At 38.4% G+C, this 27,208-nt stretch overlaps 1 protein-coding gene across 1 annotated transcript in view; it reads left to right on the top strand.

Annotated features, from left to right (window-relative positions):
- MAP7D3 (MAP7 domain containing 3) overlaps positions 1-27,208 on the top strand; it is a 39,999-nt gene that overhangs the window by 5,284 nt on the left and 7,507 nt on the right. Inside the window, exons 2-14 of the mRNA XM_011994407.1 lie at positions 4,825-4,923; positions 5,023-5,106; positions 6,381-6,544; positions 9,878-9,995; positions 10,681-10,785; positions 14,893-14,988; positions 19,006-19,754; positions 20,329-20,456; positions 20,702-20,913; positions 22,500-22,635; positions 23,832-23,979; positions 25,224-25,328; positions 26,353-26,406. Of these exons, the coding sequence (XP_011849797.1) occupies positions 4,825-4,923; positions 5,023-5,106; positions 6,381-6,544; positions 9,878-9,995; positions 10,681-10,785; positions 14,893-14,988; positions 19,006-19,754; positions 20,329-20,456; positions 20,702-20,913; positions 22,500-22,635; positions 23,832-23,979; positions 25,224-25,328; positions 26,353-26,406 (2,198 nt within the window). The remainder of the gene's footprint in view (positions 1-4,824; positions 4,924-5,022; positions 5,107-6,380; positions 6,545-9,877; positions 9,996-10,680; positions 10,786-14,892; positions 14,989-19,005; positions 19,755-20,328; positions 20,457-20,701; positions 20,914-22,499; positions 22,636-23,831; positions 23,980-25,223; positions 25,329-26,352; positions 26,407-27,208) is intronic.

Raw genomic sequence — 27,208 nt, 5'->3', positions numbered from 1 at the left:
GGACTCCGCGCGCCGGCGCCGCCTCCGTGGCCAGGCAGCCTTTCCAGGCACGGAAAATTTGAGTTATCCCCCAGCCCGGGTCGTGGCGAGTTTAGGCGCTTTTACTGTCGCAGTCCTTGCCTCTCCCAAAGGCTTACCTCCTGCACCCTCCCAGTCAAGGTTCAGGGAAGAAGCTGGGTGAGGGTGGGGATACTTAAAAGTTGATTTAAAAGTTGGGATGCAACTTGGCTCTTTGCATCTCCTGATTTGCCTGCTGTAGCACATGACTTAGACAAGATGTCATCTTCCGTGGGACATCTTGCAGTCCCTAGGCTGAACTGAACGAGAATCAGCACTTCAGAGTGCTTTTCCTCAACGGGTCCCATCGCCAAAAAGTTTTTCTCTCCTCGAAAACCGTTAATCTTACACAATTTGACAGCGCATTGCTTGGTCCAGGAGACTGCTCCACTACCTGAGAGAGGATTTCTTCCTTGCAGGAGGTTGCCTTTAGCCTGTTAGACTAGTTCCCTCTGCTATGAGCGCGAATAAAACGATTTTATTACTTTTAATTGAATTTGTTAGGGGTTTTTTTTTGCATTTGCAATTAAAAAGTTAGATTGTTTACGACTGGGAAGCTGTATGTCACTTGAGAAGACTTTGAATCAGCTCTCCAAAGACTGTGTCAGAAGCATATACTACATACACTTTCACCATTCATCAGGGAGAAAAGAATCTTCCTTCCGTGTCTAAACTTATGGTTCACCTAGAAAGAGAGTCTCCAATAAATTGTGTTGCTTATTGGTACCCGTGGCTCTCAGACACTGGTTTATTTCAGTGATATAGATTAACCAGCATTACTCCAATATGGTGAAGAAGTTGTGAGCCGGATAAACCCCTAAAAACAATTGTGTATCAGATGTTGGAAAGTGTTTTAAAATTATACATGGGACAGATACTTGAATTCACAGCATTTCAAACCAAAAACTTAACGGCCACGTAGAAGTCTTAACCTAGAACCCTGGTTTAAATCCTTGCTGCCCACTTCATGTTAGGAATTGGAAATATCGCACGTTAGACTTTTTTCACAGAGCACCAACTTGACCAGAACTGCCCTTTAGATCTCAGCGTTTTCCTGAAAGGGTCAAGGAGAAGATGTTTTTGCTAAAATGTTGTTTTCATCTTTTGCTGGGAGCCTGTCAGCAAGAGTTAAAACTGTCTTGAATACATAACATATAAATGCACAGCACAGTCAAAATACATTTATTTTATACATTTGTGTATGCATTCAACAGATACATGTATATATATATGTGTGTGTTACATATAAATTGTAAATATATATTTGTCAAGTGATGTTTTCTGTGCATAGCACTGTGCTGAGGTTGTAACATACCGAATATTTATTTTAACAAAACACATGTGTTTATATTTTTATGCAGAATTGTTTTAAAATAAAAATTAATTTGAATATTTCAACCAGATGAGCGTAAGAAACTTGCCACTGACATATCACCTTTCCCTTCTTGTTTTTCTAAATTCACCAGTGTTTCTCAGTTTAGAATAACTTATTCAAAGAATAATTTCTACCAATGCAGAAAAAGTTACTGAAATTGACAGCCAGATTATCATAGAATTTTAGAGTTGCAGAAACCTTAAGATTATCTTGTCAGGCATCCAGAGTCCCAGCTGTAAAACCCTGGGGGCACTTCTACCACTTGAATGGGCACTCTCATGAGGAGCTTAATATTTTTCCAAGTAGCCATTCCATTGTAGACAGCTCTAAATTGTAGAAAATTGTCTCCAATTTTGTCTTCAAGACAGCTATCTTTGGTTTGAACTTGGAGGTCTTCTGAAAGTCTCAGCCCTATGACTCTGGCTTTTGCTATTTGAGGCAAAATTCTGTGAATCTGCCTGATTTTTATGGTTCGCTGATGGCAGATTTCTTTTCCTGTTATTTTTTCTTAATATTTCAAAATAAAGTTGCTTTGAAATTTACAGTTAAATCAAGTTTTGGCTTCACCACTTACTACTTGTGTGAATTGGGAAAGTTATGTTTAGCTTCAGTTTCCTCAACTGTTAAAAAAAAAAAATTGGGGAAAATAATTATGTTCACTTTATAGGATTGTTGTAAGAATTACATGCAGTAGGCCAGGCGCGGTGGCTCACGCCTGTAATCCCAGCACTTTGGGAGGCGAGGCGGGCGGATCACGAGGTCAGGAGATCGAGACCATCCTGGCTAACATGGTGAAACCCCGTCTCTACTAAAAAAAAACACAAAACATTAGCCAGGTGTGGTGGCAGGCGCCTGTAGTAGCAGCTACTCGGGAGACTGAGGCAGGCGAATGGCATGAACCTAGGAGGCGGAGCTTGCAGTGAGCTGAGATGCACCACTGCACTCTAGCCTGGGTGAAAGAGTGAGACTCTGTCTCAAAAAAAAAAAAAAGAAATTTACATGAAGTAATACAAATGAGCTTTGTAAATGGTGACATGATATACAATATGTGTTATGGACGTTTTTAGAAAAGTTCCATAAATACAGATTAAGATTCATAATTCAGTTTTAGTAATAAACTACACATTTTCTTATTTAATCTCTGGACAAAATATAGCTTTTACTTTAATTTTGGATTTAGAATTAGTATAAGGACTACAGAAATACCTTGCTGTTACTTTTAACTGAATATTAAGTAAATTCCCTCATTCATTTAAATGCATGTTAAGTAAATTCTTCCATTCAATGAAGTTGAATAAAATGTTGACTTTAATATATCCAGACATAAAGGTGTTATCCCATTTTCTGGACATTCTAAATAATTTTTAAACCCTGTCCTTTCTGTTAATGTATTTCTTACCAGTAGGAATTTGAATACAAAGGTCTAAAAATCAGATTTGATACTACTACTACATTAACCTTTATATGATTTGGTTCATTATTCTCACCACAGCTACTTCTAAGGTTATTTCTGTTTAATAAGATTTTTAATTAGCCTGGTAAAAATGTACTTTTTTTGAGACAGGGTCTCTCTCTGTCGCCCAGGCTGGAGTGCAGTGGGATGCTAAAGGCTCACTGCAGCCTCAAACTCTTGGGCTCAGCCTCCTGAGTAGCTGAGACTACAGGTGTGCACCACCACACCCAGCTAATTTTTGTATTTTTATAGAGATGGGGATTTGCCATGTTGCCCAGGCTGGTTCCAAACTCCTGACCTCAAGTGATCCACTTGCCTTGGCCTCCCAAAGTGCTGGGATTACGTGCATTAGCCACCACTCTGGGCCAAAAATGTAGATTTTGAGAGAAATTATCAGCTAAATAATGTCAAATACAGACTATCTTTAGGACTTCTAAACAGGAGAACTGAATGTGTAAAAACAATACTACAAGTACTTTATTGTTTTCTCTGTGCTCACATAAAAATGTTGCAAGTGGGTATATAGGAGTGTCTATAGACTAAGAATTTTTGTTAATATACTAGTGCTCAAATTCAGAAAATAATTGTGGTCCATGGAATTGCCAGTAGTTAAATTATTAAGGAAGCTGAGAAGAGTCTCGTCTTCAAATTAGGCTAGGTCATATATTATCTGGGCTGTTCAGCCCCTGGGTTAAAAAAAAAAAAATGGTGATCCTTATGGCAGCAATTGTGATGTCACTTTCAAGGTTATGCTGTAAAATAACTCCCTCAGTGGCAATTAACACCTCAGAGTTCATTCATTTGATAAGTCCAAGGACAGCCCCTCTATTCCCTCAGTTACTTTAACTGCCCATCTTCAACCGTTATATTTTTCTTAACACATAGAAACCAGACTTGTATGCAGCATCACAGGGGCTTACCTCCTGTGCATTTCTACAAGGGAAGAAGAGTTAGTTTTCATACTCTTTTTGAAGATGCTCAGTATTGTGGGGCATTTTAGATATAGCCATATGTGGAATTAAAGGGTTCAGGGATTCCCCTATAATAACTCATGTGTGTCATCCTGGAATTTTAGTTTTCTTGTTTTTCCTCATACTGTGCTTTCCTAATCTTACACTTCACCCTTATCGAAGTTTATCACTTTTCTGCCTGTTTACACGTTTGTTTGCACCTTGTACAGTTTATATTTGTTTGCTTGACATCTACCTAGAATGATACCATCTCATTGGAGATTACTTTTTCTAAAAGCCTATTTATTTCTCCACCTTCAATATGCATCAGAATAGAGCTTTTAACAACTGTAGATGCCTGGGCCCCACATCCAGAGACTGGTGGTGGCGAGCGGGCAGGCAGGCATTGCTGATTTTCTAAAAGTGAGTTAGGTGATTCCAGTGTGCAATCAGGGTGGAAAGCCCCTGATTTAGGTAATTTATAAGTGTACTCCTTAACATTGGTTGGGCCTGATCTTTCACTGAGTATTTCACTGTTAACACTTTGCTTCCCGATTCAGATCCATAAATTCTTAACCTGTTATCTTCTGAATTTCCAATTTATGGTGAAGCTTAGTTTTTCCAATTCCTTGCCAGCTCAGTTTTTCTAACACTTGGTGTAATGTTTCGTTTGAGACATTTTTGAGATCTATTAATCATTGGCTGCTACTCATCCACAAGCTTATGCTGCCACCGCCACTAACAACTCAATTATCTTTATGTCTGCAAATACCCTGGCCCATCTTAGTAAACACTTTAAATTCTTTGTTAAAGTATTGTTGAAGATCATAGGTGTTCAATATATCTTTGTTGTTGACCCAGATGAAATCAGTCATGATTTATAGAAGTGATCCTATCCTTTATCATCAAATACAACTGGCCGTGGTTTGCTGACTCCTGTGTTAGCTATTCGTATTCTTAACATCTAATTCCTTATCTCTGTATTTTAGTTGCTGCAGCAAACGAGATTGCTAAGGAAAGGAGGAAGCAAGGTGTGGTTAATCGTGTTGCAACCCATTCCTCAAATATAAGATCGACATTTAAACCAGGTATAATTTCTCTGATGCTTTGATAGATGTCAAAGTGTCATATCTTTAAACTTTGATATCCTATTAATATCTAACTATATTCTGTTTTTTTTTTTTTAGTAATCGATGGATCCATGCTTAAAAATGACATAAAACAAAGATTAGCAAGAGAGCGCAGAGAGGAGAAAAGGAGACAGCAAGACGGTATATTTTAGACCTTTTTTTAAAAATCAAAATGAATTTTATGTTGTTATATATTGCAAAGTGTTTTTAACTTACTCCTCCTAATTTGTTTATATGATAGAGTATAATTTTTATATTATGTATTATTTTGGATTAAATCTTTTTACTAAATCAGGTAAAGAAGACCCATGAAAATTCTTTGATTAAGTTGTTTAATTTTCGGAGGAGTGGTGTATCTTAGCTTTGATTTTCTGAAAACTAAGGTCTGGAAATCTCTTCAATATTTGTAAAAACAATCAGAATGAGATTTCAGTAAAAGTTATTCTTTTTTTTTTTTTTTTTTTTTTTTGAGACAGAGTCTCACTTTGTCACCCAGACTGGAGTGTAGTGGCGCAATCTCGATTCACTGCAACCTCTGCCTCCCAGGTTCATGCCATTCTCCTGCCTCAGCCTCCCAAGTAGCTGGGACTACAGGCAGCTGCCACCACGCCCGGCTAATTTTTTTTATTTTTATTAGAGATGGGGTTTCACCATGTTAGCCAGGATGGTCTCGATCTCCTGACCTCGTGATCCACCTGCCTCGGCCTCCCAAAGTGCTGGGATTACAGGCGTGAGCCACCACACCTGGCCAGTAAAAGTGATTCTAAAGCTGAAAATAAATTGCCAATAATCCTAATATAGATAAGATGAAAAGCATGTTACCAAGTTGTAAAAAGATTATCCTTTTAGATCCTAATTTATACAGAGTCACACTTCAGAAGCATTTAGTGAGGGAAAATTTGAATATAGAAAAAATTGTGCTCTCCTATAATGTGGTATATGGTTGAGTCCATTAATGTAAAACTGGCATGTTTAATATGGTCTGTATAGATGAGGACTTTGAAAGAAGTTTCCTAGTAGAAGGGAACAAAACATATATCCTGTCCATGTGGTTTTTAAAAATTAGTATTTTAATGTACAGCATATTAATATGGTAGGGTTTGACTTTAGCTCAAATCAGCAGAAATATCACATGAAAGAAAATATTTTTTCTTAATTTGGAATTGTAGTTTGGACAGGATAAGAGTCATTTGGCATAGACAATCCAGTTCTCCAGAGTTAAATGAATACTCAGTGAAAATGGTTCTTCAGTGGCTACCTCTGTTCACTTTTATAATAAATCTTTAGTTACTAGCACAGGTTGTGTTAAGAAAGGGAATGAGATATGTTAACTTTTTCCTTCTGTGTGTGTGATGTGGAAAACCTAAATATTTTCTTGGCTCTTACACCTTGAAAATGTATTTGGAATATTTCAGCCAATAAAGAAACACAACTACTTGAAAAAGAAAGAAAGACCAAGCTCCAATATGAAAAACAGATGGAGGAAAGACAGAGAAAGCTGAAGGAACGAAAAGAGAAAGAAGAACAACGGAGAATAGCCGCAGAAGAAAAAAGACACCAGAAGGATGAAGCACAAAAGGTACGTAATTTTACAGCCTATACATGAGAGGATAATCTGTGTTGCCTGAGTCTGGAATATTGTTTTCTCAGGCCTTCTCTGCCTTACTGGCCCTGTAGAAAGGGAACCAATCCCAGCTCTTTCTTCTTCGTTTCCCCTTCCCCTCAGCATTATATAGGCTCTTACTCATGTCCTGATAAGATCCCAGGAGCTTACATCCACTAGCCTAGGGAATGGGGAGCGTTCCAAATCCAGGAACAAAACCCCGTCCACCTTCAGGACTTGCACATGAGGTACCTGTGGCCTGGGGTTTGTTCTGAGTGGCTATGTTTACTACCAAAAAGCATTCACTGTTGTCTCATTGCCTGCAGAATAAGGGCAGACCCCACTGTCTGACCCTCCCTGACATGTCCTCATCTGACCGATTTCTCACAACTCCTTTAAGAGTGTGACTCCCGAGCCAAATCAGGGCACTCGCTCTCCCTTTCAGCTTCCCTGGCTCCCTGTGGTGCACACTCACACTCTCTCCCTCTCTACCCTCTGTCCCCATGTTCCTCACTTTCCCTTTCCTGACAGGGCCCCTCTGGATGTGTGGTTCAGAGTCAGCATTCTTGCTTTTGTTTTGTGGCACTGCCCCTCTCGTTTCCTTGCTGGATTCTCTTTTGGTGTCCTTGGCACTCTGTTGGGATGAGTCCGTGGCTTTGTTATGCCCTCTCCTTTTCACTTCTGTACCCCTTCAGTTTGTCTTCTGTGGTACTGGGCATCTGGCTACCTGTCTCATTCTGTATGATTCTGACACCTAATTTTTCTCTTGTAGGTCATTTCACTACTTGACTTGGAGTATGCTTGACTCCTTCTGAATCTAGCGTGGTCTCTGTGACACCGTTTTCTATCTTCCTGGCATTCTCTCTTTCTCTTTATTCCAGGGATTTTTTTTTTTCTCTCTGAGACAGAGTCTCACTCTGTCGCCCAGGCTGGAGTGCAGTGACATGATCTTGGCTCACTGCAACCTCTGGCCCCCGGGTTCAAGCAGTTCTCCTGCCTCAGCCTCCCAAGTAGCTGGGATTACAGGCGCCCACCACCACGCCTGGCTAATTTTCATATTTTTAGTAGAGATGGGGTTTCACTATCTTGGCCAGGCTGGTCTTGAACTCCTGACCTCGTGATGCACCCTCCTCGACCTCCCAAAGTGCTGGGATTACAGGCGTGAGTCACCCTGCCCAGCCCATTACAGGGATTTTTAAGTGTCCCTAAATAAACCTTAGTCTATCTTTTGGTCTCTGTCTGACTCTGGCCTTTTTCTGCCTGAGGCAGCTCGCTTTTCTTTTTTCTGTCTTTGTCTTAGCTTCTGTCTCTTTTTCCCCATCTTTATATCCTCTGCCTGCCTTTCTCTCAGTGTGTTGTATTTTTATTTCCCTCTCTTATTTTCTGTCGCTCTAATATTTACGTTTCTTTTTCTCTCCTTTTCTCTTTGGTTCCATTTCTCCCATGAAGCTTCCTCTTGTCTTTCTCTGCGGTGCTCAGTTTCCTCCCTCATCCGTACCGTTGCTCTTCTACGTGCTTCCTCTCCAGCCCTGCACCCGATCTGGAGAGCTTCCTGATTCTAGGACACTTCTTATACCACCTCTTCCCCATCCATGGTGTACTGTGTCTCTATCTCTCTCTTTCTGAACCTTTTTCTGTGGTTGTGTATGTTCTGTTTCATGCTCTAGTATTTGGTAGACTCTCATTCAGAATTTCTGTCACTTCCCATCATCCTCTGTGAAACATCTCTTATTTTACTTATCTGTAGTGAAGAGATGAAGGCCAGAGAGAGAGAGAGAATGAACTAAGTAAAGATAAACCAAGAAAGAACCAAGAACTAAGTAAAGAACCAAAGAAAGTGAAATATAAACTGTGTGTAGAGTGAGTGGGAGTCCATGGAGGAGAGAGACAAGTCACAGGGACTGAGACCAAAAAATAAAGACTATCTTAGAGAAAGAGGAAGCTGCCAGAGAGAACACAGAGAAGAGAAGAGAATGCAGCAGAATGACACTACAGACAGAAAGGGAGCCACGGACATGGCAGGAGAAGGGGCAAAAGAAAACCCCAGATAGCTAGTGCAGGGGAGTCCCAGACAGAACAGGGGACATGGGACACTGTAAGCAGGCTACATATAGCAAAAGAGAGGAATTCTGGAGAGCAGAAAAAAACCCATACTCAGTGGTGCTGAGGTGTATATGAAATGGGATAGGAACTTCCACGTGAGCCCTGGGTGGCCATAGTGTGAGAAGGGATCTGGAAGAGAGCACAGTAGGTAATGCATTTGGAAACGGTGGAATAGAATCAGAAATAGTTTAATAATACAAAGTTAATCTTTGTTTTTAGTCTATTATAGTTTCAGGGTTTCTAAGTAATTCAGAACAACTGCCTTTCTGTTAGAAAATACAGTTTTCAAATGTTGCCATTATATCAACTTTAAGAATTGCAGTTGCTTTTCTTCTCAGAAGATACGGCTCCTCTCCATTTTCCTAGTACATTTATCTTTGCCCTTGGTAGAAACAGTAGAGGCTTTGTAAGAATGGCGTTTGCTGTGAAACGGTTGTTGTTAGGGAAAAATAGAAGACCTTTGGTCCTAAAAGTTGATTTGCTTACCTGAGTTCATGCTATGGTACAGTACAAGGATGAGAAATATTTGAGAGAAGAGCTCATTTCTGGAAGTGGAGTTGTTTTGCTACAGCATGGCATTACTTTGTATAGCTGTTGTCTTAATCAGTTTAAGTTAAAGTTGAGGTCAAGACAAATATATTGATTGTCTTTTTTGAAACTTTATTTTTATTAGTTAACACCAGAATTTAAGCTGTTACAGATGTGAGTATAATAGATGATTCTGGTATAAATTTAACTTTCATGTGTACTGATTTTTCCCCTGCCTCCTTCCACAAAGAATTTAAGATGACTTAAAAATACATACCACACCAGATGATAAAATAAATGGTTGGGGGAATCAAGCAGAGGGGAAAATTAAGGTAGGCAAATAAAACATAAGGTATGATTAGCATACACAAAAGTACACCAATCAGTCTTTGCACAGTTGCTAGAAAGAGGCTACACATTTGGCTCTAAGTTTCCTAATGATATAAACAAAGAGGAAAGCGTGGTCATTTTCTCAATGCAGGGTCCATAAGATAAAAAAAAATGAGTTATTTAGGAGAAGCACTGGTACTGATAGATAGCTGAGACATATCGCCAATTATCTTAAACTTTTACCTGAGACAGAAATTTGGTTATGGTTTATTTTATAAGCTACAGATCAAAATTATACTGACTAATATAATGAATATGTAAAAATATGTTGGCATTTATTTTAAATAGGAAAAATTTACAGCCATTCTTTATCGTACTTTGGAACGGAGGAGACTTGCTGACGATTATCAGCAAAAAAGATGGTCATGGGGAGGCTCTGCAATGGCGAATTCTGAGAGCAAAACTGGTAATTAATACACCTGTTAAATTTTAAGTTTGTTTATGTTCTTATTTAAATATTGGCTATGAGTAGAAGCTTGCATTTACAGCAAGGTTTTAGTGTTTGTATCCTAAACAAAAATACTGTACATAGTAAACTTAAATTTGTATCATATGCCATTGCAAAGGAAACAGGTGAAATGTTATAATAGATTTTAATTAGCTCAATGTACCTAAAATCTTATGTAAACTTATAATCAGCAGAAAAATGATGAATAATGAGTAAGTTTTACGCAGCTTATCGAATGCATATTTTTAAAAATAAGTCTACCTTGTCTACTATTGATTCAGTGTAAATTTTCTTATATGCACGTAATTCTACACAATTTCAGAAAACAAAAGTAAAATTTATATAGTTTAGAAGGATTGGCCAGTTGCCGTGGCTCAAGCCTGTAGTCCCAACACTTTGAGAGGCCAAAGCAGGCAGATCACTTGAGGTCAAGAGTTTGAGACGAGCCTGGCCAACATGGTGAAGCCCCGTCTCAATTTAAAAAAAAAAAAAAAAAAATTGATTGACTGGCAGTGAATATTGTGAGCTTGAGAAATGTAAGTCTGTGCTCCATAGAACTACATCATGAAAACTCATTTTGTTTCAGTTAATGATGCTTTCCTCCTTGAAATATGATTACAGTAAGTATTATGTCTTTTCTCAGCCAATAAACGATCTGCATCTACTGAAAAACTTGAACAGGGAGCTTCTGCTTTAATCAGACAAATGCCTTTGTCATCTGCAAGCCTTCAAAATTCCGTTGCCAAAAGTAAGTAGTTATTTCATGTATTCTACTGAATTTCTATTTAATGAAATCAGTTATTTATATTTTTACAGTACCACCTATTTAGATTGTGGAACTTTTAGGTTTATTTCAAAAGAGTCCCATGTTACTTTACAGCAGAGGGAGAGAGTTAGTCATACTTTTTTTTTTTTTTTTTTTGAGACAGAGTCTCGCTCTATTGCCCAGGCTGGAGTGCAGTGGCATGATCTTGGCTCACTGCAACCTCTGCCTCATGGGCTCAAGCGATTCTCGTGCCTCAGCCTCCCAAGTAGCTGGGATTACAGACATGCATCACCATGCCCAGCTACCTTTTGTACTTTTGGTAGAGACGGGGTTCCACCATGTTGGCCAGGCTGGTCTCGAACTCCTGACCTCAAGTGATCCACCCACCTCGGCCTTCCAAAGTGCTGGGATTACAGGCGTGAGCCACCATGCCTGGCCTTGTATTTTCATCAATATACTTGTTTCATGATGTTTGTGTTAATCATATCAGATGGGATTATTGGACCTCAGTAGCTGAAACTGAAACATATTTTGGTCAAAAGACATTGCCATTAAGTGGCATAATTGTTTATTTGAAAATCAGTTCATATTCTACCAACCTATAAGTGAAATTGTGTTTTCTACAGACTGGTTAGACTAGTTATTCAATTTCCATTAAGTATTGTGAATATTACCTCATTTTAGAAAAATAATAGCATATATATAGCAGTGGACAGGTTGATCTGCATTACATATGTCATATTTGTTATTCACAATTATCTTAGAAAATTGACAGACAAATATAATTGCCTTCCTTGTTTTATAATTAAGACTCCAAGAAATTCAGTGATTTCTACTCTAACATCTTTTTCTATGGTTTATATTTTGGTCATTTGATAGATGGATCGTGATATTTAAATTGTACCTTTCATTTATAAGTCAATGTTTTCCCCCAAAAGCAAATAAAGTGATAATGATGTTTAATGATAGACGTATTGCCAAGCTCCACTTTACTACTCTTCCTAATGGCAACACAGAGTTGTTTCAAATACAGTGAAGTTGTCTACTATGAATAATTCAAATATCTTTTTGTTTCTGGTGTGTACCCTTTTAATTAGTGTTCCTTATTAAAAGAAAAATCTATACCCAAGTGTGTGTCAATAACCATGTCTGGCTTGTAGCACATGGTGCCTCTCACTGATAATTGAAATGGATTAGGCAACCATACCCATCAATCCAAAAAAAGGATCCCTTTTCTTTCCAGAGGGAAAAAAGGAGTGTTCTTGAGAGGAAAAAGAAAGAACAAATTCCACATCATTCCTTTAAACTTAGCCATTAAAAAAGATGAGGAAGGATGGCTTTTGTGCCTTGTGAATTGAATAAGGCATAATTATAGTTTGAATTTTAAAATGTTTGTTTTGCATTATTAGGTGTCTCGACAATTTTTGAGCAATGCTGATTGCTGTAAAATTCCAGTACAGCAAAAGATTTTGGATACCATTTAAAGTGTAATTAATTGTAGCAGTAGTTAACCTTATGGAAAAGATTTCCATTTTTGCCTAAAACAATATAGTTTTTAATATGTTGAAAAGGATTTAGAGGGGGAAAGGATTTCTGTTCAAACTTACATTGTGTTATTTGTACTTTTAGGACTCTTAAAATTTCAATGATGAGCTTGAGAGGTCTTTTATTTTATTGTCAGTCTGAGTATATCACATTTTCTCTTGTATTGGTCTGAGAAAAGTTCATCCACTTACCACCTCCACCCTCAATGTGCTTTCCCAAAGCATTTTTATGTATAGTCTGGGTTCATTCATAGATTAATATGGGAAGATTTTCTCTGGCACCTTGCTTATAATATGGTAAAATTAATTTATTATTCACCAACTAAATCCTTTAGAAAAATTAGATAACATTAATTGCAGTGCCATGTTTATGTACTTTCATTTTAATATATCTTAATTGTTCCACAAGCATTGACTCTGTTTTACTATCTAATTGCTTTCAGGAATTAGCAAAGATTTATCTCATAGACATTTATTACATATTTAATATAATGAGCAAAAGCCTTATTAGTGAGACAGGTCAAGAGAAGGGACAGATAATGACTTCAGGATAATAATTAGTTAAATTGTACTGTGATGGAGCAATTCCAAATAAAACTTTTAAAATGATTTCTTTATTAACTTTTATTACAAGAAGATATGTGTGGAAGACACTTTGTGAAATAACTTGCTTAAAGGTACAGTATGTTGCACACTCTGAAATAATGAATGCTATAATTAATGATTTCTAAGAAATAAAATCCATATTGGCAATGTCTTACCTTTAAATTGAAATGAAACCTGGTCAATTCAGAGAGATCAACATTTTAAACTCAAATGAAGTTAATAATGTAACCTGTAATATTTTAAATAACTATTTTAAATCTGGGTTGATTCAAGTAGTCTACTTTTTTCTACTCATTGCTGATTCATAATAACTGCTCACACCATTTTGTCATTTTTTGCAGTATGCTAATGAAAGGTACCGACTTTAATCACATGATCGAACCACCTCTGTGGTTCATGCTGCTCAATCATGTTATTAATTCAAGGAATTTTCAGATGATGCTGTGTTGTCAACATGTACTTTAGTTTACAAATCCCCGAAAGATAAATTATTATTATTATTATTATTATTTTTGAGACGGAGTCTTGCTCTATCGCCCGGGCTGGAGTGCAGTGGCCGGATCTCAGCTCACTGCAAGCTCCGCCTCCCGGATTTATGCCATTCTCCTGCCTCAGCCTCCGGAGTAGCTGGGACTACAGGCGCCCGCCACCTCGCCCGGCTAGTTTTTTGTATTTTTAGTAGAGACGGGGTTTCACCGGGTTAGTCAGGATGGTCTCGATCTCCTGACCTCGTGATCTGCCCGTCTGGGCCTCCCAAAGTGCTGGGATTACAGGCTTGAGCCACCGCGCCCAGCCGAGAAATTATTTTTTAAACAGACATTTCAGCCGGGCGCGGTGGCTCAAGCCTGTAATTCCAGCACTTTGGGAGGCCGAGACGGGTGGATCACGAGGTCAGGAGATCGAGACCATCCTGGCTAACCCAGGGAAACCCCGTCTCTACTAAAAAAAATACAAAAAATTAGCCGGGCGAGGTGGCGGCGCCTGTAGTCCCAGCTACTCGGGAGGCTGAGGCAGGAGAATGGCGTGAACCCGGGAGGCGGAGCTTGCAGTGAGCTGAGATCTGGCCACTGCACTCCAGGCTGGGCGACAGAGCCAGACTCCGTCTCAAAAAAAAAAAAAAAAAAAAAAAAAAAAAACCAGACATTTCTCAGTATTCTGAGCTAGAATATCTCTAGTGAAATGAAAGTGTCTACACGGAAGCAGATTATTTCTCCTTGGATTGCTTAAATCGTGGCATCTATACCAATTGTTAATATTCATTTTTGTTTTAAAAATACTAGTTATAACTATTTAACTTGTAAGGTCCAGGACCCGAGCCTCTGAAAGCCATTTTTTGGCCATGATGCTACAGCTATCAATAACTTTATACCTGATATCAAAAGAATGGCTCTGTAGGGTAAAACACTGACAGTCTGTTCAAGCCTACACGTTGATACATGTGTAACTCAGATAATTCATTTTCTTTATGTTAAGAGCAAATATCTTTATTTAAATGATACTAGAGCTTCATGTTTTCTTCATTTTATTATATTGGTGTGTGCACATGTGTGTGTGTGTGTACATGTGTGTATACATATATATCTTTTTAAAATATATGCATATATAACAAAAACTAGTTATAACTGAAGTATAAATTGCTTTTAAGTATTAGGCATCATGTCTAAAGGGTTGTATGTTTGTAATTTGGGAACATTGATGTCAGATAGTATCAGACATTTTACCTCTTAATTTTTACCATTTTCTAAATAATTTTTTTTTTCATTTCAGATAAAGAATAAACTTGTTTTAAGTTTGAGGATATAGAATCTCTGCATAATATTTGAAATTAAATCTTATAAGCAAGGTAGAGAACATAAAAAATGTTTGAAAAAGGAGTGTCTCACTCCTGAGATAATTAGTAGTTTATGAAAACTAATATTCTTTTGTACTTGCTCTCTAGGGAAAACAGACAAGGAGAGAAGCTCATCTTTAAATAGAAGAGATAGTAACCTACATTCGTCTACTGATAAAGAACAAGCAGAAAGGAAGCCACGTGGTTAGTTGCTTCTAAATACAAATTTTAAATAGTTTTTTAAAAGAGGTATTTTATGTCAACATTGAATTGCTTGAAAAATCATTCCCAGAATTGGAAGCCAAAATATTCCTTCTTAAACTAAAAAATGTGCTTTGGTGCCATGCTTATTTGGCTAAAGCCAGAAAAATCTGTCTTTAAATGAACTATATAATTCCTGGCATCATCTGACAAGGGGTGGATAATGCAGCTGAGGAAGTAAATCACAGAATATTGGTATATATAGGTGTGTACTGGAGGATTTGATTCACTTCCAGTATTTCATTAATTCGGATTTGAAAGTTGAAATACCTGGCCACATTTCGAACTTGAAAGCTTTGCCCTTGCTTCATAACATTACCCACATACATCCTTTGTGCATATTTTCACTGCTGATTATTCACAAAATTTCACAGTGATTACTAAAGCATTTCTTTATATAAAGTAGTTTCTTTTCTTTCTCTCTTTCTTTCTTTTTTTTTTTTGAAATAGAGTCTCACTCTGTTGTCCAGGCTGAAGGGCAGTGGCACCATCTCAGCTCACTGCAACCTCCACCTCCCGGGTTCAAGCGATTCTCCTGCCTCAGCTTCCCGAGTAGCTGGGATTATAGGCGCCTGCCACCGCGCCTGGCTAATTTTTGTGTTTTTAGTAGAAGTGGGGTTTTGCCATGTTGGTCAGGCTGGTCTTGATCAAACTCCTGATCTCAGGTGATCCACCCATCTCGGCCTCCCAAAGTGCTGGGATTACAGCTGTGAGCCACCGAGACTGGCCATAAAGTTTCTTTTTAACACCTTTCCCTAGCATTTTCCTTTCACGTGTATTTGTTGCTTTTTGTTTGATACCAAACCATTCCTTTATAGAAGACTCTCCACTTAATTGATTCAGGTCAAATCCTGTTAGAACAAATGTCATTGACACAGGGATCTTTATGAACATGAAGATTTATTGGAGCAAGATATTTACAACAAAATTTACTTTTAACAAAAGTGTTTACTCACTTCCTTGGAGCCTTTGGCAGTGAACTTGACCATTATGATTTTCAGTACTGTCTATCTGTAGGAATCCTTGTAAAAGTTGTTTTGCCGTGTGCAACTTGATTTCCTCAAGTGTGAGTTCCTCCATAAACTTCATACAGTGGGGAATGACTCTGTTTGAAATGTTACCTAGATTCTTTCCTTAGAGTTATTTTGGTATGTATGCTGTGGCCTTTCTCCTTTTATTCTGAGAATCTCTTCCTTGACAGTGCAGTCCAGTCGGATGACAGTGTTCAATCCTGGTGTGTTTTGTGTTGCCGGGAAAGGTGCTGTTGAGAGCAGTTTGCATTGCTCTTTCTTGCTTTGCGTTTGTGAGACCTCCAATGGAATCCTTTGGATTTGTTTGCACTATATAGCTCGTTGCTCATATATCAGTTCTCAAGAGAATGATTTCATCAGTTGTCTGTTCAGCCCAACAAAAGCATCATTAGCCAGAAGCAGAAGTGCTGCTTCATTATCCAGTCCTGGAAAAGATGTTCCAGGTAACAGGTATATGGTGGAAAGCCAGGAGTTGTTAAGTGTTTGCATTTCAAAGCAGGCTTCATTACTGAATTTGTTGCATTTAGGCATCAAAATAGTTTGAATCAATAGTTATCATATTAGTGATTTTACCCAGCATTTGATGTTGCATATTTATTTTATGACTTCTAACATGATAGGGCAGTTATGTGGGAGACAGGTAATTTGTGGGATGAGATAGCTAACTTTGGAGGTGGTTGTTAAATTTTAAAGCTCTATGGGTTTTAAAAATATAGAAAACCTTCACTCATATCAAGGGAGAAAGTTTTCTACTCTACCTTCCTTTTTTCCCCTAAAATATGGAAGAATAGCATAGAGCCACCCTTCAGCTTTTAGTTAGAGACCTAAAGATTGTTCTTAACATGAAACATCTTCAGGGTTGTGTGGACTTTCATTTATAGTTTACATATAGTATTAGACTTGCCTTTGGATAGCTAGACCCCCCCCCCAATAATGGAAAGGGCTAATGCATTGTTCCTATGATTTTTTTCTCTTTTTTCCCCTCCACTTTTTCCTTTACAGTGTATATCCCACTCCCTTTGCTTTTTCTCTGTTAGTATTCATATGATTAGTAAAATGCATCTAAATGCTATTACAGACTTTCTTGTACTGCAGTCTTATTTCTTTTGTTCTAATTCCTGACTTTTTTATGCCCAATTATATGTATGTCAGGTTATTTTCTGCCAGTCTCCCTTTCCCACCGAATCTGTGGTAAGATATTTCTATTACCACCATCCAAAAAACCTCAATATTTTGTCTTAAAAGTTTATAGCTAATAAAAATCCAGTTATACTATATTTTCTGCAGCACAAACTGTTGGTGTAATGTGGCCGTTTAGGCATACATAGATATGTAAATAAAATGCTTTCTCCACTAAAAATGAGGGACTAAAAGATAACATTTAATTTCGCTAAAGATTTTATTCATAAGTAGTCAATCTTTGGTAATTTGGTCTATTTTAATTATTTGATAAGATTAGGTGAAAATTTGCCACCCATACTTAAAGATGAGGTGGCAGATAAATTTAACCAGGTCTTTTTTTTTTTTTTTTAATTTAATTTACCAGGTCTTAAGCCACCTCCAAATACCTTTTGAAAAATATTTAATTAGGCCAGGCGTGGTATCTCATGCCTGTAATGCCAGCACTTTGGGAGGCTGAGGCAGGTGGATCACCTGAGGTCAAGAGTTCAAGACCAGCCTGGCAACATGGTGAAACCCCGTCTCTACTAAAAATACAAAATTTTCCGGGTGTGGTGGCACATGTCTGTAATCCCAGCTACTTGGGAGGCTGAGACAGGAGAATCGCTTGAACCTGGGAGGCGGAGGTTGCAGTGAGCCAAGATCGCGCCACTGCGCTCCAGCCTGGGTGATAGAGCGAGACTCCATCTCAAAAAAAAAAAAAAAAATTAATCGTATAAGCAATAAATATTTCATGTAGAAGAAGTTTTTAATCTAATCCCCCATTATCCCAGTGCTCACTGGTAACTTCATATTTTTCTTTGCATTTTCTTTTTCACAAAATGAAATAACCTGTTTTCCATCTCCTATGTCCAAAATATTGCGTATTATTACTCTTAGTGACTGCCTTAATATGGCCCACATTTCCTTTGAAACATTTGGATGGTATTTTCAATTTTTTCAATATTATAAACAGTAGTAATTAGCAACCTTATACAAGCATTTTTATGTATTTATGTAATTTTTTTTCCTAAGGGTAAACCTAGAAGTAGAATTGCTCGAACAAACAGTATGTACTTTTTATGCTCCCCAGGGAAAATATACACATCTATACTCCCACCAGTGGTGATGAGGTTCTAAACATTGGTATTAATCACTTTCTTCCATCTTACCTGGCACCAAATATTATCATTTTTGTCCATTTGATAGGAAACATAAAATTAGATTGTTAAATGTGGAAGGGACCTTAGAGATCCAACCCACTCTGATTAATGTCTTATTACAGTTTTTAGTGTGGCGAGAAAATGCTCTTTCTTACATTCTATTCTAAAACATTAAAATATGGAGTGTCTTACATAATCACCTATAATGGTAAGATCTCTAGCCCTGGTGAAGATGTTTAGATTACTTTTAGAAAGGGTTGAAGACCTTGTGCTTTTTTGTGAAAATTATTCTGAAATATAGTATGATTAAAATAGAAACAGCTTATTGCAAACATCAACTTTGGAGAAGCATCTTATTTTCATCTGTAATAGACTGTTGCCTTTACAACGACTGTTGTTAATGTTGCTTCTGAAGTACTGACTTTGTGATGGTTCTGTCCTGTGTCTGTCATCCATTTCACTAAACTTCTCCTGTGTTGTGTGTAATCCCTGTGCTTTCCTAATAAACAATCTCTTTTCTCTGTTCCTGTTCTTATACTGTGTACATGGTGCATCCTTTTCTTGTCAGATTTCTAACTTAGGGAATTTCATTCTCTGTCCTCATTCAGTTACAGGTGTCACCAATTATGTAATGCGGTATGTCACCGTACCCTTGCGTAAATGTACTAGTGACGAATTGAGGGCTGTTATGTTTCCCATGTCAGCAATGAAAATACCTCCTCAAACAAAAGTAGAAGAGGCTCCCTTGGAGAAAGTAGAGACACCTCCCAAGGCAAGTGTGGATGCACCCCCCCAGGTGAATGTGGAAGTATTCTGCAACACAAGCATGGAAGCATCCCCCAAGGCAAGTGTGGGCATGGCTGCTGAGGTGAGCACGGACTCATCCCCTGTGGCGAGTGTGGATGTGTCACCTGTGGTGAGCACATATGATTCTGAGATGAGCACGGACGCATCCCCCGAGTTGAGCATAGACACGCCCCTGAAGGTATACCTGGAAACAGTTCCCAAGGTGAGCATAGAAGCATCCCCGGAGGTGAGCCTGGAAGCACTCCCAGAGGTGAGTGTGGAGGCAGCCCCAGAGGCAAGTGTGGAATCACCCCCAGAGGCGAGCCTGGAAGCACTCCCAGAAGCAAGTCTGGAAGCACCGTCAGAAGTGAGCATGGAAGCAGCCCTAGAGGGGAGCCTGGAAGCACCTCCCAAGGGGAGTGCAGAAGGTGCCCCCAAGCAGAGTGTGAAAGGGTCACCCAAAGAGAGCATGGAGGCGTCTCCTGAGGCAATGGTGAAAGCATCCTCCAAGACATCCCTTGAAGCAAGCATGGAAGCATCTCCCAAGGCAAAAGCGAGAGACGCTCCAAAGGTTTGTCAAGTGCCTGTTATTGACAAATTTTCTATTAAAATATGTATATTTTGTTGTATAGTTCAAAATAGGTCAGATTTTACAACATAACCGGCATATTATTTACAGTATTCTGCAATATAATTAATAAAATAGGTTAACTCACTTAAACTAGGAATTTAAAATTCTCTGATGTCCATTGTACCACTTTTCCTCCAAAGCTGAAATATTAGTGAGTTTTTATTAGAAGGGAGAAAATGTAAGTTTATATGAACTGTGTTTCTAAACTCTGAAGAAATGTTTTTTGAGAAATGTTTTAAACCCTGAATTAGGATTTGGAAATTGAGTTTGGTTTTGAAGGATAGTATTTCTTTTAAACCTGTTATTTCTGTGATCTCCTGGAATTGTGTAATGTAATTTGTTAGTCCAGAAGCAAATATCAATGTCCTGATTCTCATGCTCTAAAAGAAAATCGCAGTTTAAAGAATTCTAATTGTGTTTTATTCGGAATGTTTTTCTCTTAAAAAAAAAAAAAAAAAGCCAGCTACAGTAAAAGAATTGTTAGTAATTTACTATATTGTGTTTACCTGTTCAGAAATCAGACATGGTAAAACAGGCCTTAACCCTTATTGCCAAGAAGCGCCTATCATCATACACTGAGTGTTATAAATGGTCATCATCTCCTGCAAATGTCTGTGGTCTGCCATCTCCCATCAGCACTAAGTAAGCAGCTTATTTGCAACTGTTCCTGATAGGCATTTTACTAGAACAAATTCCGTGTCAATGTTTGATGAGTGAAATAATATAGTATGCATGGTAACACAAATGTAAAGGGGAAAAAGCCTGTAAAAAGGGATTTACTGTTCAGAAAAATTCCCCGATTATAATGTCACCTCATAATATCATCTTAAATTGTACGAAATTGTGCACTGAAAATTAATTAGCAAATGTGTATTCCTTTTTCTCAGCAGGCAAATCCAAAAGAACCGCCCTCCATCACCATTACCACTTATTTCAAAACAGTCACCACCGACTTCTTTTCCTTATAAAATGATGCCTATTCAACACACCATGTCTGTGCAAAGTGCATCAAGTACTGTCAAAAAGAAAAATGAAACAACAGTTTCTAAAACCACTAACAGATGTGAGGCTTTGAGCCAAAGGCATATGATCTATGAAGGTAAGTTCTTGCACTAAGAAGTTTATCTCTAGCAACACAGAAAATCTTACTGTATTCTGGGAAAGGTTCACTTCATTTTATTCCCCAATTGAGAGAACTTTAGGGAATTATTTTCCTTTTAGATAAAGAGAATCTAACCAATCTCTGGTACATTGGAATGTATCCTCTCTGTTTGTTTGTCCTTGCCAAAGCTTTCTTCTCACCCCTTTGTTTTGAAAAATCCATTTTTGGAACTGCTTTTAAAAGCATAAGTCTGGCCAGGCATGGTAGCTCACGCCTGTAATCCCAGCACTTTGGGAGGCTGAGGTGAGAGGATTGCTTGAGCCCAGGAGTTTGAGACCAGCCCAGGCAATATAGGAGAGAGACCCCTGTTTCTACAGAAAAAAAAAAAAAAATTAACCTGGTGTGGAAAGGGTAGGCTGTATATTCTGTTAGGGGATTGAGGATAAGAGTAAGCCATATTATACTATAACTGCCTAGCTTAAGGTGGTACACATCTATAGTCCCAGCTAGTAGGGAGGCTGAGGTGGGAGGATTGCCTGAGACCAGGAGGTGGAGGCTGCAGTGAGCCGTGATAGTGCCTCTCCACTCTAGTCTGGATGAGAGAGCGAGATCCTGTATCAAAAAAAAGCACAGGTCGGATGAGAGGTTTGGTCTAGGTGATTCCTAAGATCCCTTCTAGTTCTGATAGTGATGGTTCTTGGAGAGAGCATATCCACTCGTGGATGAGCAGGTTTTTCCCAAGATTTAGGTTCGTTTCTATATATAGGCCATAATGTGGTGTCCCTTGATTTGTGTAGTATTCCTGAAAGTGCCATATTGCTATTTTGCCCGTCACATGCATTCTTAATACCCATGGACATTACTTAATTTCAAAAACACACTGGGGAATTTTGCTTTTTTAGGGAATCCCACAGTGAATTTTTTGGTAACAGAAAAAATCTTTTAATTACAGATTACTCATTCCTGATATGTCTTCTCATTTTCATATGTGATTTATTTAAAATAAATTAGTTATATAGACCAAAATATTATAATATGCCTTCGTGTACTCACCTTATTTTACTGATTGTTTTGGTTTTGTTATCTACAGTTAGCTACTCTATGATCAACCAAATGTACACACTATTATCAAGGTTTAGCTAAATAGTAATTATATAGTAAAAATGATGGACAATCTCAAAATGTATGCCAAATGTATTTTTGTTTGAGTATTGAAGATACTTGTACCCTTCGTTTGGACCAAGCGTAAGCTTGTCTTCCTCTATATTCAGTATTTCTTACTCTTTTCCCATGGGATTAGTTGATTCAGTTATCTCAAAACCACTAAAAGGAAAGTAGAAGTACATTATTCCATTTTGGAACAAGTAGGTGTTAAAAAGAAAATGCTACAGCTATTGTTGGGGGTGCAGTTTGAACAAAATCTGTTACATAATCGCCTGTAGTTTGCTTGTGATTTATAAATTTTGGACTATGCACATATATATATATATATTTTAATGTTTTGGATTGTGTTGCACTTCTTTGTTGGAGTGAGAGATGATTAGCTCTCTAAACTAACTGTTGCACATATTTATTTAAACTAGAGTCTGGTAATAAGAGTACTGCAGGTATTATGAATGCCGAGGCGGCAACAAAAATTTTGACAGAATTACGCCGCCTTGCTCGTGAACAAAAAGAAAAAGAGGAAGAAGAAAGACAACGGGAAGAAATGCAGGAAAGGTCAGCACAAAGTCTTCCTTCCTATACTATAAATCTTGAGTAGGGCCCAAATTTTTGAAAGTCAAAATTTTACCCTCAAGTTATAAATTCTCAAGGAACAATTGACTTCAGTGAGTATCAGAAGTGTGCCTCATTGCCTGTATAGGAAGCATTTCAAGCCCTTGTAAATGGCTAAGCTAAGGACCCTGGTGTGTGGATAAATGGCACAGTCCTTTTTAGCCTCCATACATCACGTGCCATTAAGGTGTGCTAGGAGGATGCACAGAGACCAAACTCACATTCAGGATTTGAACTCTCAGCACCAGAGTGGTATATAAGAACCTATCTGTTTGTGTTCACTAGTGTCAGCCCTTTATTTTAAAAGACTTGTAATGTCAGGATTTTTAAACCTGAAAATTATACTTACGTTACGTTTTACTTTTCCTGTGATCTTTGTGACACGTATCCCATCAGGCCAGTGAGTCATTGCTAGAAGGATTTCCTTTGTAGGCAGCAAATCTCCTGTACAGTTGTGTACATTCAAATTCTAGCAAAGGTTTCTTGCTCCTCCATCTTGAGGCCTATTTTATGTCGGGCCTTGTAATGTAAACCTCTGTCCACTGGCTGCAGGGAATAACAACAGTACTGACTTTGCTTTTAAGTATTTAGTGTTATTTGAAATAATCATACATTTTCCATATGCTTACATGGGCCTGGGAAAAAGAAGGGAATATTATGAATTACAAAAAAAACTCTAACTCAAAGAATATTATTCATCGCTTCACATAAACAGAGCTGATTTAGCATTTGAAAGTGCTGAATACTAGGGAGCCACCAGACTCTGCTCTAAATTATCTCTGTAATCCCCACGAGAGATTGGGTGTGAGCAAGTGTAAATAAGGCCTTTTAGGGGATGTCGTGTCTCAAAGACAGTTAAGGAATGATTTCCTCTCACGTATGTGTGTTTTTTAATAAGCAAAGTTATCTATTACTTGATTGAAATATTTTTCTGCTCCCGAGGGCTAGTTTTTCTCTTTAAAAAGGGTGGAATTGTGTAATTGCTATATAGTAACAACACAGAAGATGTAGTGACTCTGGTGTAGATATAAATTGTATTACTATACATAGGAAGTTTCACTGTAAAAACTCACATACTACTGCAAGCTGAGTATGGTAGCAATCAAGATGAACACTAACAATTATTTAAATACTCTCAGGGTCATTAAGAAATCAAAAGACGTGGCAAAGGAAGCAGTTGGAGGCCAAGCAGAAGACCTCTGGAAACTCAAAGATGGGCAGCGACCAAAGGAGACTAAAAAGAAGAAAGGATGGCTGGATCAGGAAGACCAGGAAGCACCACTGCAGGTTTGCTGGCTTGACACTTTATCAGGGGATGAGAACCAGATTATAAAGTTCAGATGGAACCCAAAGCAAAAATCTCTGTCTCTGAGAAAGAAGACATGAGCAGATTCTCTGGCTGCTTTTTTTTTTTTTTTTTTTGAGACGGAGTTTTACTCTTCTCAGCCAGGCTGGAGTGCAATGGCGCAGTCTTGGCTCACTGCAACCTCTGCCTCCCAGGTCCAAGCCATTCTCCTGCCTCAGCCTCCCAAGTAGCTGGGATTACAGGCGTCTGACACCACGCTCAGCTCATTTTTGTATTTTTGGTAGAGATGGGGTTTTACCATGTTGGCCAGGCTGGTCTTGAACTCCTGACCTCAGGTGATCCACCTGCCTCAGCTTCCCAAAGTGCTGGGATTACAGGTGTGAGCCACTGCGCCCAACCTCTGGCTGCATTTTTATGTTATAGTCTCTATTACCCAGTACCACTGCAAGCCATTGTCAGTCACCCTCAGAAAACCATAGAATGTTTTCCTAGTGAAATAAGCAGAAAACAGCAAATTGTGTAGTCCTTAATTTGAAATCCAAATTGCTTAAACAGATTCAACATCCTACATTGGTTTCCCCCATCTTGCATTCTGTGGTACCACATACAACTCCATCAACTGGACCTTATACCCCTGTGACAGATAAGGTAAACCATAAATACTTCTACAAGTTTAAAATCATTAACTGATAAGAATGTCTCATCTATCTAAAGTCAAATTATTGGGTAAATAAATGCCCAAACTGAACTCAGATTATACTGTTTGAATTATTACCATAGCCCAATTTATATTCCCAGTTTTTAGTGTATCATTCACCAGCATTGGTCATATGTTATATATGATTGTTTATGCTTGCATTTCTCAGGAAGGTGCCTTCAAGAATTCTCTCAGTGCTTTTGAGAAATGTCAGGCTGTTCACTCCTGTTACTGTGTTAATGGATAGCTTCACAGTCACATACTTTGAATTAGGATGGTATGATGTTCATAACGATGACCCTGTGGTCCTGAATCCTCAAGACAACATTTGGCCTAGCTTTGTGCATTCTAACTAGTGCTTTGAAAATTGACAGTCCACAAATACCATAATATAGGACCCCTCATCCAAAAGGTTGCACTCTTTTGTTATGCTAGATAACATTTTACCATTGAAATTTTTAAACTAGAGTTCTCTGATGTCACTCAGGTATCTTGAGATTAAATGATATTTTTATACAAATTTCCTAGAAAGGGGATGCCAACATAAAAGCTCAAGAGGAAGCTGACAAACGCAAGAAAGAACACGAGAGAATTATGTTACAAAATTTACAAGAACGGTTAGAAAGGAAAAAGGTACTCACTGTCTGTTTGGGGGGACTTGATTCTGTGTTTTAAACAGTGTTGGGCACCTGATATCAGCATGTTTTTAAGAATCACAAATCTGATATATGCTAGCTCCTGGTGGCTTTTCCACTCGATTCTCTACTTTATCCAAGGATCTGACCTCTCCTACATAGAAGGCTGTCCTCTTACTGATCATGCCTCCCACTCATGGACCCTTGGAGGCCATTACAGTGATGCCTCACTATATCAAACCTCTGGTAACAAAACTCTTCTGAGCAGAAGGACTCCAGTCATGGTAGGGGTTGGTGGAAGTTAAGACTTTCTTCTAAACTGGCTGGAAATTGCAGCAACTACATGGGAAGAAGCAGAAACTGCAGGCCTCTTTGAGAGGGCAAGGTGCAGGCTGTTTTTAAGGTAGGGCCACATGTGAGCTCATCTGGCAGCCCTGGTCCAGGCTGAGTTGCTGCAAGGCCTATCTGGTAGTAGATTGGTCACCTTGAGGGGACCAGGGAGCTGCAACTCTCCTCACTGCAGGGAAAGAAGTGTGCACAGGAGAGAGAATTCCTGTCCTTCCCTAGAAGTATATTTCTCCTCCACCTCCCATCTTCTCTCTTCATTAACACAATAACAGTGTGGCATCATTGAGGTGTATTATTTTCATTAACATTGGCTTCAGGAATCAACTGAAGACTAAAGACTAAAATTATGTTAAAAGCTCTAATTGGTTTGCAATAATATATGCTTAGCCTAAGTAATGAATTTCTGCATATGCAAAATTAGAAGTGAGATGTCGTCATTTGGATGTTTGTGTTATAACAAATACGGCAGTCATTCAGGGCATTTTATAGCTGAAACTGGGATTGGGATAGGAAACTCAACTGCCACCATAAGCCTTTTGTTGGTAATATTTGTGGTTTTGGAGCAATCACTACCATTGTCCACCTCTGTGAAATGGGGATAATCAACTCCTTTAGGATAACTGTTTGGTTTCTCAACTGTTTTCATGTTTGAATTTTTCTTTCCCTTTAAATAGAGAATAGAAGAAATTATGAAGCGGACGAGAAAGACAGATGTGAATGCCTCAAAGGTAGTCCCCATGCTCCTACTAGCAGTGTATAAGAATGCCTCTTGTTTCACATTATTGCCGAGTTTTTCACTTTACCCAATCTGGTGGTAATGAAATAAAGTATTACATTTGCATTTCCCTGATTATTAACAAGGTTGACCATGTTTTCATATCTTTAGTTAGCTCTCATGTTTTCTTTTGTGTGAAATGTTTTTTTTCGATCTTTTGCCCAAGACTTTTGGGTTGATTTGTCTCATTTGTAGTTCTTTAAATGTTATAGATACTGCTTCTTTTTTGGTTATGTGTTGCAGATATCTTCCCCCAGTTTACAGCTTATCTTTCTTTTTCTTTTTTTCTTTTTTTGTTTGTATACAATGTGTAATGATCAAATCAGGATAATTAGCAAATCCATCACCTCAGATGCTGATCATTTTTCTCTCTTTTTTTTTTTTTTTTTTTTGAGACAGAGTCCCGCCCTGTCACCCAGGCTAGAGCGTAGTGGTGTGATCTCAGCTCACTGCAACCTCCACCTCCTGGGTTCAAGTGATTCTCCTGCCTTAACCTCCTGAGTAGCTGGGATTACAGGGGTGTGCCGCCATGCCTAACTATTTTTGTATTGCTAATAGAGACAGGGTGACAGGGTTTCACCATGTTGGCCACACTGGTCTCGAACTCCTGACCTCAGGCGATCCACCCGCCTTACCCTCCCAAAGTGCTGGGATTACAGGTGTGAGCCACCATGCCCGGCCAGCTTATCTTTTCTTAATGTTGTCCTCTTCTGGATGGAAGCTTCTGATTTTTTCTTTTTTCTTTTTTTTTTTTT

The sequence above is a fragment of the Mandrillus leucophaeus genome, unplaced genomic scaffold (assembly GCF_000951045.1).
Source record: "Mandrillus leucophaeus isolate KB7577 unplaced genomic scaffold, Mleu.le_1.0 Scaffold456, whole genome shotgun sequence".
NCBI lineage: Eukaryota > Metazoa > Chordata > Mammalia > Primates > Cercopithecidae > Mandrillus > Mandrillus leucophaeus.
This window is presented reverse-complemented; position numbering and strand designations above follow the sequence as displayed.